This window comes from Polyodon spathula, chromosome 25 (assembly GCF_017654505.1).
Source record: "Polyodon spathula isolate WHYD16114869_AA chromosome 25, ASM1765450v1, whole genome shotgun sequence".
In the NCBI taxonomy this organism is placed as follows: domain Eukaryota; kingdom Metazoa; phylum Chordata; class Actinopteri; order Acipenseriformes; family Polyodontidae; genus Polyodon; species Polyodon spathula.
Window position 1 is genome coordinate 14482742 of NC_054558.1, and position 17298 is coordinate 14500039.

Genomic DNA, 17298 nt, shown 5'->3' on the forward strand with positions numbered 1-17298 from the left:
TTTAAATTGTATTTAATAAAGGCCTTGTTTTTTATCTTTGTTTTTTATGTTTTGATTAATAAAAAATAGCTCAGAATTCTTTTAAATGTCAATTTTACACTATTCACAACAATTTTTTCTTCTTAAATTTCGGTTTATATCTACAGATAGATATAATAAGAGTCACCTTAAAAAACACAGTGCCTCAAATGTATCACTTTACAAATTAGATGTAGTTCATCTCCCCCTGATTTTTATGTTTCTTTAGGTCCTGGCTGAACACAAAAATCAAGCATCACAAGACAGTTGTGACACTTTGAATCAAAAATACTTCCTAAGGTAAGCAGTGCAAGACATCTAAGCTGCAACTGGGTTTCAAAACTGGAAGAACTTCACCATGAGAGTTTAATGAACACCGTTCTTGGGCTGGCATTATTAATTACAACACTGACAAAAACAAATGTCCCATTTGAGGCATTCCAAAGAATGCAGACATCAAAGACTTTTTAAATTGACTACTGAGCCAGCATTGCCAACTATCGGACAGCTTTCCAGTCATGTGAGCCAGCAGTCCAGAACTAGCATGGCTGGGATTTCACAGAGAATGGCCACTTTCCTTTACTGGGATTTGAGCTTGTCTGGAAGTCAAAGCACACGATACAAGACACAGCAGAGGAAGAGAGCAGTATACACAGTAACCTGCCCCAAGCATGTTTCCAAAGACAGTCATGCAAACACCTGGATTCACACAGCTCAGCACGACTTTCAACTATCCAACACTATATTCATAAAAGCAGCGGCTACAACTTGTCCCTCTCCTCTAGACCTCAATGGCTGGATTAGCACAGACCCTGATTAGCACTAATCCTGGATGACCTACTGTTACCTTAGTTAAGGCAATCCAAAGCGAGTGTTAACTGGAGTGCGCTAGTCGTCTTGTTGCTGTGTACTATATTATTCTTAGCTATTAACTAATACAAGCCTGAACTGAAATCTGCCTTATACTGTAAATAGCTTGACAGATTATATTATAGACACCTATCTGTTTAATTAGTGCAATATGCACTTAACACATGTAAAACTGATTTCTCTACGCCATTTGTAAACTGTATTTAATAATTTTATTTATCTTCTTTAATACTGGTCAGAGACTGTTTTCTTTTTTTTTTTGGCACAATTAAACCATAGTCTGAATGTACAATTATACAATATACCTTATACAATTCATTATTGTTACAATACCAAAGTACTAGTAAGAAACCATTTTTCATAAAGGGTTTTCACTGGTATTGTGATCAGTAAAGAGTGTATATAAAATAGCTTTCAAAACCTAGACGTCTTGAGTGGAAAGAAAAGGTTAAATGTTTGTCTGTTTGACTTTAGCTGCTTAAAACTCACGCTAAGTTTTATGAATCCATCTGCAAGCATGAAGTTACACAGAAGTCTGTGTTTAAGCTTGTCTCAGTAGCAGGTGGATTGCTGATAGATTACTTAGCTGCAGTCCTGCTGATAATTTGTTGGCTACATTTTCTTCCATCTGCTGAAATAATCCATGCCAAGAACTTCATTCTAAGACAACACTGATGAAGGCATTAGCCAAAATGTTTGACCGTTCTGTGTATGTTTTTTTTAGGCAGACAATCACACACACTTAATAGAAAAAAAAAAGTTTTAACTGTAGATTTTGAAGTTTGAAGCCACATGCAAATCAGCTTCTCAAATGAAACACTGTATTCTAGGGCAAGGACGATATCAGCTAGGAAATGTGTTAATAAGGCATGAAATCTCTTAAAACGATGCAACAGTGGTTGGCTGGATTGACTTGGCAGAAACCAGCAGAGCAGAGTTAGAATGAATTATGAACACCACCGCTCCTACTGCTCTGCTGCGATATTCAATCTTTCCAGGGTATCTAAAATGCATTTTTAAAGTGTTTGTTAAATGTTTTTTTTTATATATATTGCCTTCACATTGGTGCTTCTGAGTGTAGTGCTCATGAAAGTTGAAAGGCAGTGGCGCTAGTTACAGTGAGGCAGGCACTATGACACACCTTGTACCTGACCTGAACACCCCCTGCCTGCCATTGAGTCTGGGCCTCTCTCAGGAAAGACTGACTTGACATCCATAAAGGTCTAGGGGGTACATCGACTCATTCACCTGCCTCTCATGCCTTTCCTCATTAATTAGGAGGCTCAGGTCAAAAGCGAGTTTGGTTTTAGAGTTGTATCTTTCTATGTCTGGAAATGTGATTGGATAGTGCAACAGAACTGGGCAGTACCGTGAGTGCTGTATTGGACTGAATCCATTCTTTAGTCCAGTAGGAATGGACTGGTGCTCCTCAAATGGGACCCTGTCTTGACAGGTTGCAGCCCTTGCTAGGTTTACTCTCAAAGCACTTAAGTGCAGATGGTCAGCCAGTGTGGCTTTCCCTGTCAGTGCATTGAGCTTCTTTACCAGCTCAGAAATGGCATCTTCTTCATTTTTTTTTTAAATATACATATGGAGGATTGGGCAGTGTGCCCTCTCCCTCTGCTAAAGCATGTTCAGGATGGCATTGTACATCTGTGTGAGGACCACAAAGTGGACGGGCAGGCAGGAACGGCGGTCCTGGGTGGCAGGGCTGCAGGTGAGCCAGGAAAGGGAGTTGTACTGCTCCAGGACAAACCTGGGTGAAGAGAAAAGCGACAGGCATTACTGGTGTGAAGCATCTTTACCACAGCACATCTATTCTCTACCAACGGAAAACTAGATCGCAAACAAAGCATGGGGCAGAACGTAAGATAATGACATCTTGGATACAAAGATTTATAAACCTGAAGTAAAATGGATAAGTGAAAAAATGAGCATTGGTTGTGAAGTATGTCCACTGCACCTTCGATATACAGCAGCCCTTTACAATGCAGAACAGATTATTTTGTCCCATAATGCCATTCCACTAGCACGTGTAATCTCGTTATATGATTAAACACAAACTGCACAGTCTTTCATGAAGGGTTTCTGAAGCATGGCAGGACTTCATAACAATATGTCCACAAAATTTTGACTTTTTTTAATTTAACAATGAAAACATTTGTGTTGTCTCTATTATGGATAAACCTATAAAGTCATATTGTCTCAATATGGTCGCCATCAGAGGTAAACAACACATTTAGCATGGCGTGTTTATACACCCCTACAAATATGCATCTCATTTTTCTTGCAGGATACCCATGTTTAAAATGATAGAATACAGTTTTGTAACATGTAAGATGTCTGTATAATCAAAGGTCTTTATCATCTGGAAACCAGACTCATGATCACAAAATGGCAGCCACATTTGATGACAGGTCAAAGTGAAGGGTCCTGTTAGATCCTGTCTGAGTTTCCAATACTCAGACATTCGGAAGTGGTTTATGATATTATGCCAGTTCTACAAAAACAAATTAAATAAATGCTACGTATCCTGGAATGTCCCTTGTTCAACTTAAACCGTTTTTTAAGCATTCTACAATGTAATAAAATAAAACCTTGATATAAACTAAGAGAGAAACATGCTTTGGTACAGTGACAACAGACTTGGAATTGGATCTGTGTAATATTCCATGTACTGTTTTAATCACTGCTATAGAATACTACTTTACTTAAATGGAATTCAGGGCATGTTTCAATGGGTGCAGAGGGAATGGCAGCTTCTTACCTCAACACATCAGAGGTGGTCTTAGAGTCGAGTGGGTGGGGGGTCCTTTGGGAGTTCTTGTTCAAGATGAGCTCGTCTGTGTGAGCTACCGAGATGTGGTGGTGAAGGGAAGCCTGTAGGAATAGAGAGAAGGTGGGTTTGAGTAGCTCAGTGGTGAGAGTGCTGGGCTGCAGTGTGGAAGGCAGTGGGTTTGAGTAGCTCAGTGGTGAGAGTGCTGGGCTGCAGTGTGGAAGGCAGTGGGTTTGAGTAGCCTAGTGGTTAGAGAGCTAAACTGCAGTGTGGAAGGCAGTGGGTTTGAGTAGCCTAGTGGTTAGAGTGCTGGGCTTCAGTGGGTTTGAGTAGCTTAATGGATTTGAGTTTTTAGAAACACAAGGCACACATGAGTGCTGGCAGCCTTACCTTGAGAAAGAGCGGGCACTGGTACTGTGCCTGCGGGCAGGATGCCCAGAACCACTGCGGTAGGTTGTCAGCCTTGGCAGTGGAGACATAGTAGCCGAGAGCCAGCGGCTGCTGCTTGAGCTCCTCTGGGGCCTCCCGGGACAGCAGCCTCTCTCCTTGACTCTGAGGACAGACACAGCACAGGGTTAGACTGAGGAAGAGAGCTGGGCTCTGAGGACAGACACAGCACAGGTTTAGACTGAGGGAGAGAGCTGAGTTCTGAGGACAGACACAGCACAGGGTTAGACTGGGGGAGAGAGCTGGGCTCTGAGGACAGACACAGCACAGGGTTAGACTGAGGGAGAGAGCTGGGCTCTGAGGACAGACACAGCACAGGGTTAGACTGAGGGAGAGAGCTGGGCTCTGAGGACAGACACAGAACAGGGTCAGACTGAGGGAGTGAGCTGGGCTCTGAGGACAAACACAGCACAGGGTTAAACTAAGGGAGAGAGCTGGGTTCTGGGGGCAGGCAGGACAAGAAGCAGTGTGGCCTTGGGATGTCCCGTACAATCTCCTTACTCAATGCCAGCAAATTGTGGCCATCCCTTTAAGGCAGTGGTTTTCAATCTTTTCATTTCAAGTACCAGTGTTTAGGGCAGGAACCACTAGATGTACCAGTAACTATGTGCAATCTTAAACTGCCATTGTAAAACCGAGACCTACCCCATTACAACCAGGTTAGGTTTGTTGTGTCTGTACTCACTTGTTTGTTGCCTCATTCTCTGAATGGTTAACAGCTGATGACTACAATGAACTCAGCATGTTTATATTTTTAATATTTTGCATCTGGAATCGGTTTGCTAGAACAAGTCTTTCTTTCAAGACAGTTGAGACCTATATAGTAAATGGAAGTGCTTGAGAGGTAAATGGAATAGTTACAATTACTTTAACATCCCTGGGGTGGCCTAGCGGTTAGCTGAGGAATTGGTATAGAAGTGGAATAGGGCAGGGGGAACTAGTGGTTAGGCAGCAGATAGGAAGGGTTAGTGGTTGGAGTACCGGGCTGGGAATCCTTGACAATGCAGCTGGCACTGGCACTCAGGCAATGCACACAGAGGCCACTAAACCACTAATCAATTGCTGCTTATGCAGAAAAGAGGCCAACCTCTGTGGACCTGAGCTCTAATGATCATCGATGGTGGCTTTTCTAAGCTGAGAATTACAACCTCAATTACCAGGGCCTGGTTAATATACAACTGTGCATTCTCTGTGTTGCAGAGTCCTGCTTGCTGTAGCAGAACAGCCAGCCTGTAGGCACTGGGAATGTTACTGCCACTTACAACCCTTTGATGTTCTAATTGTCAGATTTTACACTGTGTGCACAGCATACAAACCTTTAAAAACAAAGTCTTAATAAAAAATTAAAAAAAAAAACAGCAGCAGCAGGAATTTCAAAAGGGACTGTTTAGAGGCATAATAACCAGAGATTAACAAAATCTTACTTCTTACTAGCAGCAATAGCTATAGCATTATCAATAGCCTCCCTTCCATTTGGGCTCAATGTAAGGGGGTAGAATGCCTTTATATGAATCTAGAAATACTAAAAGAAACAAAATCAGTTAACAGACAAACGTTTCACTTCAAGACGTTGAAAAAGATTTCTAGTCAAGGTTTTTGTCTTTGAATTTATTACATTTCTTTTAGTATTTCGAGATTCATATAAAAGACTAAATGTGTTGGTGACACTGACCTCTGACCTAACATGGCTATCACAGTAACTAATACGTTTCTTGGGTAGAGAAACTGACCAGATCATTGATACAGATCTCTTTCAAGTATCTATTTTACTTCATGTTTGCAAACCATTCAGTCAGGTATTAGAGTCGTAAGTATGATGAAAAAGTTACAGAATAGTATAGAATAACAATAAGCAATGGCTATGAATAACAGGTATTTAAGACCTAGATGTCATGAGGTATTTTGGTATCACAGTTCATTAAATGTATATTTAATATAATATGGTTACATAGTATTTTACAATGACTAATTTACAGTATGTGGAATAACACAAGATTAATGCAAAAACCAATACACAGTATAGATGTACAGAGAGACACTTCTACATCTCTCCACACTCTAATGCTCCTAATAACTTATGGGAAATCAGTTAATACCAAGGTGTGTATGTATGCATGCATCCACTATATCCCCACTGCCGGAGGGGGGCAGTAACAAATCTGATAGGGTGCTGAAGCAGTACTCACCCGGCTGTGCTGGAAGTGGGAGCCTCCCCCGATCCCCGAGGGGGACCCTGGGGACGGTACAGGGGAGGAGGTGATCAGCATCATGTCATTCCCAATGTCGCTCTCTAGCTCGTCCGGGAACGGGATGTCAAACATGTCATCTGGGAATAAGAGAGCAATATATTAGCGGCCCGCCTTTATATTTCTGTAGGCATCCCAGAATTTCAACATTGAATCAATCTGCACTGCAGACAAATTATTACTTCAAACCCACATTGTAAAGCTGTAATAACGCATAGGTAAGCAATGTAGTGCCCTGAAAGGTAAAGCATATTACCATGGCAACGCATGGTAAACTATGATAAATGAACAGTATACCATGGGATAACTGAGAAATCAGTTATTTTATAGCATGGTAAACTCTGATAAGGGTAAAACGAAGTACAGCCTCTCTATTCCGCTATTTGACTTCCACATCAATACATGGTGAAATATCTAATACAGTGGAATAGTTAAAGGCCCTTATAAAGTATAGAACATATAAAATGTATTGTTAACATGGCGTAACAGCAAATTACTATAATTTGTGAATTACTGAATAATGAAATAACAAGGGAGCACTGTATACAATGACCCAGTAGATGAAGGCAACTTGAATGTGCAACAGCATTGCAGAATTTGATAATGCAATTGTGCCACCTACTGGACAAAGAAATTATTGCTCATGTGAAAGAAAGTGCTTATTCACAGTTTGATATCAAGAAATAAATAGGAGGCCAAATGATAGGTATTCATTTTCGACCTGCATTTGTGGGGGGTTTTTTTTTCTTTTGAGAAAATAAATGGTGTAAATAATAATTTAAAGAATAAGGCTCAATATGTACTCCAGAAGTAAGTGTTTTAGACTCAAAGAAAGTTTAGAAACAACTGCTGGAAAAATAAATATTTATTCAATTTACACAAAGCAAAAAAATCCAGTGTTTGTCTGGTTAATTTCATTAGACACGTTTACAATGTTCTTTAAAATGTCCCAGAACACCAGGCAGTGTTTACAAGAAGAGTGTTGCTTTAGCTTTGTTGTATCTGCTATCTGCAGTGGCTATGTTCTGTTTTTTGTTTTTTTGTTTTTTTTAAGATAATCATGACTGGTTTGATATATGTTAATTCACACATCATCATGACTCACATATTTCTGAACTTTTACTCTGGAGCGTTGCCCGGGAGAAAGAGAATGTTAAAAACATTGCAGGATACCAAGACCATGTTCCCTTTTGTCACTAGTGCTGGTGCTCTGATTGAAATGAATGGTGCATTATAAGAACAGAAAACCAGTATTGTTCGAAGATCTGTAGTAAATTAATATGATGATTAATATGTCATAGAGTAAAAGCATAGTAAAGTGTAATAAAGCACAGTGAAAACATGTTAAGGCAAAGTATTGTAAAGCCCAGAGAGGTAAGGTAAAGCCTACTTAAAAACCTGACAAACTATGGAATTGCATAGCATAACCATGGGAAACACATGGAGGGGAAACTGCTAAAATGACAGTGAAAACTGAATGTGGTAACCTTTATAAAGAAACACGAGAGCTTTTGAGGGCCAAGATTATCCTGATTTGAGTTTAAGGAAAACGTCCTGGATTTAACAGGGTGTCTAATTTCAGTATTACATAACTATAGTGAATCCATAATATGTGTACCTATATGCCAATCTAGTAAACTAACTTTAAAATCTCTAGTTTGCTAGAATGTTCCTTGTATCTTTAAAAAAAAGATATTTAGATAGAAAACATAAATCGCATACAGTACATGAATGTGATAGCACCTGAGTTAATCTTTAACAATGGGTTAGGAACTGCTATAAACTGGCATTTTAATAGCTCAGCCTGGGCAGGGAAGTGTGACAGTAGCAGTTCTAACACTCCCTGTCTCTCTGAGTCACTGGTTTCAGGCAGCACGGCTGGCTGGGTGTTACAATATTAACCACAATTGAATTTGGCACCAGAGTGGCAGGTGTGGCTCGTGCAGCTCAGCCCCAGGCACAAACAAGATCTTACCAAGCCAGTTCACATTTCACCTTCCTCAAAACAAACTCAAAGAGCAATGCAATCTGTAGTGTGATAACTTGGATTAGATTTCCTCACATCAATCTATAATATCCCTACAAACTTAAAAGACACCTAATAAGTTTAATGTCAAATGTCTTTTTTAATGTGTTCAAGATGTCTTCAAAAGACACTCAGAAAGGCAGACATTCACTTACACACAGTCAGGTTTACACACACACAGATAGACAGATGTTTCTTGCTGGGGTAGGCACACAGAATGGCAGACGATTTCCCTCACAGTCACACAGTGGCACTGCCCTCTTCCCTCTCACCTTGGTTGTCTTCTATGGGGTAGGTCCCAGGTGCCACCTGGGTGGTGGCAGAGGTGGGGAAGACCAGGATGTGCGTGCAAGAGGCATCCTGCGGGGTGTTGAGCTGAGAGGTCTGCAGGTTGAGGGCAGTGCTGCGGCCGAACACAGAGCCCATGGTCACTGCGTCTGCGGAGAGAGACAGGAGGCACAGACCGCTCAGAGATCTCAGGAGAAGCCACTAGCGGAATATAGCCTGATTACTTGTGACGTGGATTACAATGACCACAAGATAAAGCAAATCACTAATACAGTGTTGCAGATAGCAGACTGGGGTACAAAAATAACTGAAATGAGATCCACAAACAATCAGGTTTATACATTTCAGAGCAGTCGTATTAATAACCAGTGAAATGATCCTCTACAACCATTAGTTACATTCATTTAAGACATCCATTTTAAGACTACATTTACAAAGACTTTTGGGACCCAGAGTGGAATGTTCATGTTTATTTTTTAGATTTTGAAAATGTCCATTTATATCGAACACTCCCTGCACATACATCAGTTATGTACCTCTGGTCAACTTCCTAAAGTCACATGAAAGAATTAGGTTGCCATGGAAATCACATCAGTCATTAGAAATGCAGTGATTGGTATTCAATGTGAGCCAATACGCCTAGAAAATAAATGGTAAACATTCATAATGTTTTGTGTTTTTTAAGTTTACATGGTGATTCATAGTGCAGGGGCTGGAGGGAGCGTGGAGGACGATGTGTGGAGGAAGCATATCTGTGGCAGAGATGCTCGGGAACACTGTCTGGCCACTGGAAGGTTGTTCAGTGTCAAAGTTTGAGTGAAATATAAGACAAAATAAAAACTTTGTGCAAATTATGAATCACCCTGTATATTTAAAAATAATTATATGTTCAGAATTGCTTTGCCTACAAGGACTCAAAACTCCCAGAAGCAACTCACGTGTGATGGATGTGTTCGTGATATGCTTGACAATTTTGTTGTTTACAAATGCTATGAAAAACAAACTGGTTTTACAGACTCATATATAAATGCAAAATATGTTTCTAGACCCCCTAGATGCCTTTAACTAGTACAGTGTCCTGTTTAGAAGAGGGTATGATAGGAAGAGCCTTCACACTGAGAGAGACTCAGTCTACTGATCATACTAACATAGTAAGATCATCCACCAGAATTCCAACAAACGGTTCCTCACGCCTGGTGATCAATGGACAGTACAGTGATACACCTTGAAGACTCACAACAACTAATCAACAGAACACAATCAGGCACCCCCCCATGGATTCAGCATGAATAATGGGTTACAAAATGACAGAAACAATACGACACACACAACTACCCATTAGGAATATTTTGGCACCATTCTGATTTAAAACACTGCAAGCACAAAATATATCAAGAGGGGCTTATATATTGTAACAAATGCAGTTATTATTCCAATAATATGTTGAAATAGCACATGAATGGAGGAATACTACATACTATTTAAAATCAAATATAACAATGTGTTCATATAAGATGATGTGAGACCTACGAAGTGATGGTAACACATATTAGACAGGGTTCACTGGAGTGATCTAGTTTTGAGGTGGCTGCTCTGATAAGTGCTGTACCTGGCATCACGACGAAGGATCCCTGGGGCTCCATGGCGACCAGGCAGGCACTCAGGATAGAGGGGGAGTCGCAGGCTGAGATACCACACATCCGACATGTCTCTTTGAGCTGCCGACTAATGGACTGAAGAGAGCACTCTCCCAGGAGGATACTCCAGTCTGGGGGGAGAGAGAGATGGGGGCTGGAACACGGGGCAGCAGCTCTAGAAACAGGGCTTCTCACGATAGCACAGCACAGTGGTACCAACAATGACAAAGAGTTCCTATCCATAGTGTTCTATCTTATAGGTAGATTCAACACTGTAAAAACAGTTTCCTCTAGCAAGTGTAACTACTTCTAGCCTACTAGTTCCATTATACAGTATGTTTATTGTCCATTATTAAAACTTGCATTAAAAATGTACTGACAGATGATTCAAAGTGTAACTAATAATCTAATACTCTTTCCATTCCCACACTCCTAACCAGTGATTTGTGTGGTAACAGCATCTCTACAAGCAAACTCTGAGAGACAGTATTCTTTATACACGAGCTAAACTATGAAATTAACTAAATGTTTCTCTTGCAAGAATTATTCACTTCTAAAATTGAACTGCACGTTGCTATTTGGAAGGTGTGTTGCAGTTTTAAAAAAAAAAAGTCACAGTAATAGTTTGTAATAATTATTAAATTATTGTATAACCATCTTTACATTATATTATATTATAGGTAGTGTTATGCCATAATCCTCACCTGGCTTGAGCCCGGTCTCTCTGTGTACATACCCTTAAGTTCTCCATGACCCAGACGCCCCAACCGGCCAATCACTATCCTCCATGGCTGTGATGTCATCTGGATGATGCCCACACACCACTCCCACACCTTCTGCAAGCCCATCTTCCTGGCAGAAACCTTCGTCCTGCGAGCCCTGGGGTAAATAAGCGATAGTGAGGCTAGCTTTTCCATTTATATAGTTATAATGTATTTGTACATTCACTCTAAGGTGTCTCCTACCCCGTCCTACATTTCCACTCAGTTCCTAGCTATTTCCTCTAGTCCTGATTTGAAATAATGACTTAAAATGTGCTAGGCTAAAAGATTCAGCTTCACAACTCATTCCTTTAAGCCCCGGGATTAATCAGGCTGCACTTTGTTGGACTCTCTTCAAAGCTGCACTGAACTTTTTGTAAAGCCGGGACCAACACTGAGAATGTATAGGTAGCACTCTAAACTCTATTATCCAACCTAGTCTTAACCTCCTTTGATTTGAACTCTAGGCTTCTGACTATATAAATCAAGCATTCTGTTTGACTTTCTCATTGTTTCCCCACACTGTCTGGTTGCTGACAGCTATAACTCTTGTACAATGTCAATGTCTTTCTCTTGGCACCATGCTATTTAGTCCCAACCATTTGGTATTTGAATCCTGTGTGTAACTCTATACATTCATTCATTACATTTCATTTGTTATAGTTCAGCCCAGTTCTGTTTGCCGTTAAATCCCTTATGGACTCCCTGGGCTTTTGCCTTACAGCTGTGGGTCATCAACAAGATTTACAAGCTTACTGAGTATCACACTCAAGAAACAGCAGAGTGTGCAGAGAGAGACGGACAGACAGACAGACTGAGGTGGCTGTACCGGTTTGGCACGTCGATGTTGATAACGCAGGTCTCCAGCAGATCCCCGTGCAGGTCTGTGCAGGAAACCAGCAGCCAGCGCTGGTCATGGGACAGGCAGTACCCCACCAAGAGAACACTGTAGCGCTGAGCAGCCTCCCCCGCTGCCTCCCCCATCTCCAGCTGCCGGTTCCGCATGGGTCCCAGCACGAAGGGGGGAGAGTACAGCTGCAGAGGACTGGGCCGCTGGGAGTGGGAGAGAGGGTGAGAGGGGACATCTTAGGTGATAAGCAGCAGGGTCAGAGCTTGTCAGTTCTTCTCTTAGGCTAAACATGATCCACACTTTTATCGAATGTCCAAGTGCATTACAATGCATGTCATTTGCCTTAAAAAAAAAAATCTGCAATTGCCTACCAAAGCGTTGTGAAAACACATGACAACACGAAAACCATGTAAGCTTGTGATTGTCATTGTGCCCCTCGCTCCCTCACCTCTGTGTTCTTGAGCACAGTGTCGATGGTGGCTGCAGGTCCGAAGCCGGTGAGGCTCTTGATGTGTATCTGCGTGGGGAGCAGGCGCCGGCACTGTGAGTAGGTAGAGAAGGCCAGCGATCGCAGGTGCTGGATGTAGTGGGAGCGCTCATCCTTCACAGGCTGAAGCAGGTACTGGCAGGGCACCAGCTGTGGAGGGGCAGAGTGTGACAGGGTGAGGTAAACCAAACCCGGATTGTGCAGGTGAAACCATAGGGGTCTCATCAGATCAAAATTATTGTAGCTGATGAAGTAGTTTAATTTTCTCCACCATTCATAACCACTCATTATAGGATTGAAATTTAATTTCAAAACTTGACATCTGGTGCTACTCTGCAGTCACTTTCACACACAAGTGCCAGTACTGAGCCTCTCAGAGATATCTCAAAAATACTTCAAAAGACCCATTCACACAGCACACAACTACCCCATCTATGCAGGTCTAATACCATTATAACCCTTTCACACAGCACAAAAAACTGCCCCATCTATACGGGTCTAATACCGTCATAACCCTTTCACACAGCACAAGGGATCATTAGAGACCACCTTTCAAACCTGTAGGTCAACAGATTGTTCCGATGGCAACGGAAACCCCTTCAACAAAATACAAAAAAATCTAAGATTGACACTGTCTTTGGTCAAAGCTTTAAATTTTCAATTATATTATACAATATAGGAACCTGTTAGGTGCCACATTGCAGAAGGTTCAGGCACACTGTCACGCATCTTATTGCAAAGAAGGCAATACAGTATTGTTAGAGATTCCAGCTGTTCAGGCAACAGCACAGGGAAAATGTGGTGGATTTTTGCTTTATATGAAGGATGCACCTGTGAACACTTGACTTTTTATATGTACCCCAGAAATGCAATCAGTTAACTGAAGAATAAGGCATAGAAACTGAGAGCTTCCTTTAAGAGTAAATTGTAGAAGTACCGTAGTTTACTGTATAAGAGGCCCTCACTAATTCACTGTTTTCAGTATTTCAGGTTTTTGATGAGTAACTCAGATATATAAATACAAAAAGGAACCTAATAAACGTAATGCCAATAATGTGCCATTGAATTTATAGTCTGATTTCAGCACTATTGCATGTTTAATAGTTATAGATTGTGTAACTCTGATGGTAAACACAGAGCTGTGTAATACACTCCAGCGCCAATGTGCTGGTACCTGCAGTACTAGGGCTGGTTTCAGGGTGTCAGGCAGGCTCTGCAGGATGTCAGTGTAGCAGCGCAGCAGTCCCAGCAGCCACACACTGCCAGGCTCCGCCTCCTCGGCAGCCTCATTCTGGAAGGGGTCCACCACGTAAACCACGATCGACGGCGGGTGGGCGTGGCTGTCTGCCGACTCAGGCTCTGTGGGGATTCCGATTCGCTCCCTCTCTGCAGAGCTGAGAAGACAGGACAGGATATAAGAACACAAGAAACTATATCAACAGGAGGAGGCCATTCAGCCCATCCAAGCTCATCAGGTTCCTAGTAGTGAATTGATCTCAAAACCTTGTCAGGTGATTCAGCCTCAACATGACTAGGTAACCCATTCCACACGCTCACCACTGTCTGAAGAAGTGTCTCCTACCCTCTGTCCTAAGTCTATTTCCACTTAATTTCCAACAGTGTCCTCTGGTTTTGTTTTCTGTGCTGCGCTTAAAGTATTGGTTTGCAACAACTATGTCAACTCCTTTTAAGATGTTGAAGACTTCAATCATTATTAAGTCTTCTTTGTTCTTGGCTAAACAGAGTCAGTTCTTTCATTTCCTTCAGTAGTGTTGTAGTCCCAGGAAAAATGAACTGCAGTTACATCATCTAAACATTTGTCAAATCATTTTACTGTCAAAGATGTTATTTATTTTAGTTTTCTTCTAAGATGTTCTAGTTCACTGCTTTCAGAATAGTATTTTTTATGTAAATGAAATGTGTTACAGTACATTATCAGAGGGCTCAGTAGTATTATTAGAGTGGTAATGTAAAGGGTTTGATATATTTGGGACTGCTTAAGATATTTCCTACTGAAGGTGACTATGTATTTTGAAGTTTCCCATGGTTATACATGGTATACTATTTACCATAGTTTACAGTGATTTTCAATATGCTTTATTACACTTTACTATGCTTTTACTAGGAGAAATGTGCTTTAAAATTCATTCTACCAAAGTGGAATTTTTCTAACAGAGCCCAAAACCTTCTAAACAGCCATCCCTAGGAAGGGCAGGCTGGAGGTCTAAAATTGGTGGATTCTTCATTGAAGGCTACACTGCTTCTGGAAGCCCCAAATTGTATTATTTTACAATTACTTTAACATTAAAAAAAAATAATAATTACTAGTATTTTTCAGAAATCTCTGTACCCTAGTTTGAAAGGTACTACCCCAACACAGACACCAGTTTGGTTTGTATGCTTGACTAGGTTGAAGACCTTCCTGGCTGTCCTCAGTCCTGTCTCACCTCTCCTGGCTCTCCTGTTGCCCTGTTGCTGGTGGAGCCAGGCTCTGCCCATTCTCAGCCTCTGTGTTCAGGGAGTTCTCCTGGGGGCGCTCGGTCCCTGTCTGCCCTGCAGTGGTCCTGGACTGGGGTGGGGGGGGCCCCGGCCGCGGGTGGGGCTGGGGGGGTATGGGTGGAAGTATGTCCTGTGGGCAGTGGAGCAGATGGCAGGGAGCTTGGCGCGGACTGGCCTGTAGGGGGTGCCGTTGGGGGCTGAGGTTTGGGAGGCAGGAGCAGGGTGCTGTCTAGTGTCAGCGCTGCAAGCTGAGGTGCTGAAATGAATAAACAGAAAACAGGTATTTAGATAGGAACACATTGTTTTAAATGGGTGAAAATAAGTCATACTTTTTATGCTCTTTACACAGATTTGCAAGTGTCAAGTTGCAGGTCACAAAATGGAAACAGGCAAATACAACACTTACCGACAATAACCTTTACTTTTCTTCTAAACATCAAAATGAATTAGCCAGAACAAACACCCACGGCAGCCCTGACTTAGGTACTGTAACCAGCTGCAGGAGCAGGCAAGTCCTTGAGTAAAGCCCCCGGATTCTCTGCAGCCTGAGCATTGATTACACCGTGTAACAATTTTTTTTTTTTTTTTGTTCCTGGGTAGTAAGTGTTATTTCCTAATTGCTTATGCCTCAAAAGTACAGAAAATAGCTATTATTCCCCACAAACTTTGCTTTTGTGACCAGGACAGTGATATTTATACAGTATAATCATAAATCTTGAAAAACTACTCACTTCTAAATCTTTTGTAGTCATTTTTGTATTACTTTAGTATAAATACATGTTAATTTGGATTCATATGTTGTTTTTTTCTGACTTTATATGAATTGGAAATAGTGATATTTTGAAATATCACTGTCCTGGTCACAAAAGCAAAGTTTGTGGGGAATAATAGCCATTTTCTATACTTTTGAGGCATAAGCAATTAGGAAATAACACTTACTACCCAGGAACAAAAATTGTGTTACATAGTGTTATCATTTTGCAACTGAACTTAAAGTGTTTTCCTGGGTATGTTAATTTCCAGAAGCTGTAGTACTATGCATAGTTCCCTGTGTTGGTTTAAAACAATACTTTACTCAGTATCCCGGTGACGTTACAGATTCAAGTATTATTTTAAAGTGCAGTATTATTGAGCTGTGCTGAAAAGGTGAAATACATTCATCATGGTTTCAAACTGAACTGCTGGGTCTCAAACTACAGTACACGTGGCAATTTTATTTATAGGCATTGCTAAGTCTTGCCTAAATTGCTTCTTTTTTTTTTGTAATGAAAAACTGAAGCAAATACAACGACTGACATATTTGTTCTAAGTTTTGGTTTCTAACCCTTTTAGAAGGAATTGGGTGAATGGGAGGTTATTTAAAGGGTGTTCCTTGTAATTGAGCATTGTGAGAGAGTGTTCCCTACCCAGTTGGTGTCTGCAGGTGTGTGCGTAGAGCCGAAGTTTGGTCAGGTTGTCCTCATCCCCATTGCTCCCCCAGGGCTGACTGAACCACTCATCCACTGGCACTTCATCCAAGCGCTGTGGTGACAGGGAGCCCACACGCACCAGACCGTCCCGGGAAACTTTGGCAAGGGGCCGATGCTGCCCCAGCCGGCAGGCCTGCTCCACGAAAGAGACAGAGAGAGCAGGGAGAGTCAGAGTCTGAGACACATTTCAAAAGTGTGTCAACTGGAAATAGGAGCCCGATTGAAAGGGGAATGGTATCTCCCATTGAGTGTCTGTAAACATGAAATAAAATTGATTTGTGAGAAATCTCAGTGAATACAATAATCCTATTAACAACATTCATAGGTAGTAGACCAGTCTGATTAATTAAATCAAGTCTGCTGTTCATTAAACTGTTTCAGAGAGGGTTACAAATGCTCAACAAAAACATTCTTTAATAAAAGTCCTTTCATTAAGAGTGTGTGTGAGCAGCGTTTAATTCGTTAATCCAGTGTGTTAAAGCTGCACTCACCTCGTAGACAGAGCTCAGGTCCCTGAAGAAGCTCTTGGCCCCGCTGATCAGGGCCTCACTGTCGGGACACACCACTAGGAAGGCGGTGTCTCTCTGGCCCCCATATGGCTCCAGCAGCAGCTTCTCCCAGAAGGGCAGGGCCAAGGGGGACAGAGCCAGGAAGTCCCGGTCATAGCCCACCAGCAGAGTGGGGATGGGGAGCGGCTCTGGGGACTCCTCCGAACCTGCAGGGGGCACACTTACAGCATGAGAGCATAGTAATGTCCACTGAGACATCATTGCCATCTGTACAAGCACAAGGTACAGTTTAAACATTTAGAACTGTTGATAAGAGGAGGCAGACCAGATCAAGGTCTTGTGATGCACCTCAGGAGGTGGGTTGACACGCTTTGACCTCGATTGAGCGAGACAAAATGCTTGACGGCTGTTCGTG

At 41.7% G+C, this 17298-nt stretch overlaps 1 protein-coding gene across 1 annotated transcript in view; it reads right to left on the reverse strand.

Annotated features, from left to right (window-relative positions):
- Positions 1-323: 323 nt before the first annotated feature.
- The window catches only part of LOC121299806 (mediator of RNA polymerase II transcription subunit 13-like), a 123594-nt gene continuing 106619 nt past the window's right edge, over positions 324-17298 (reverse strand). The window contains 14 exon segments of the mRNA XM_041227896.1: positions 324-2644; positions 3656-3768; positions 4055-4216; positions 6298-6437; positions 8656-8820; positions 10281-10439; positions 11045-11187; positions 11899-12122; positions 12368-12556; positions 13581-13800; positions 14854-14996; positions 14998-15161; positions 16312-16507; positions 16866-17089. Of these exon segments, the coding sequence (XP_041083830.1) occupies positions 2512-2644; positions 3656-3768; positions 4055-4216; positions 6298-6437; positions 8656-8820; positions 10281-10439; positions 11045-11187; positions 11899-12122; positions 12368-12556; positions 13581-13800; positions 14854-14996; positions 14998-15161; positions 16312-16507; positions 16866-17089 (2375 nt within the window). The 3' untranslated portion in view covers positions 324-2511.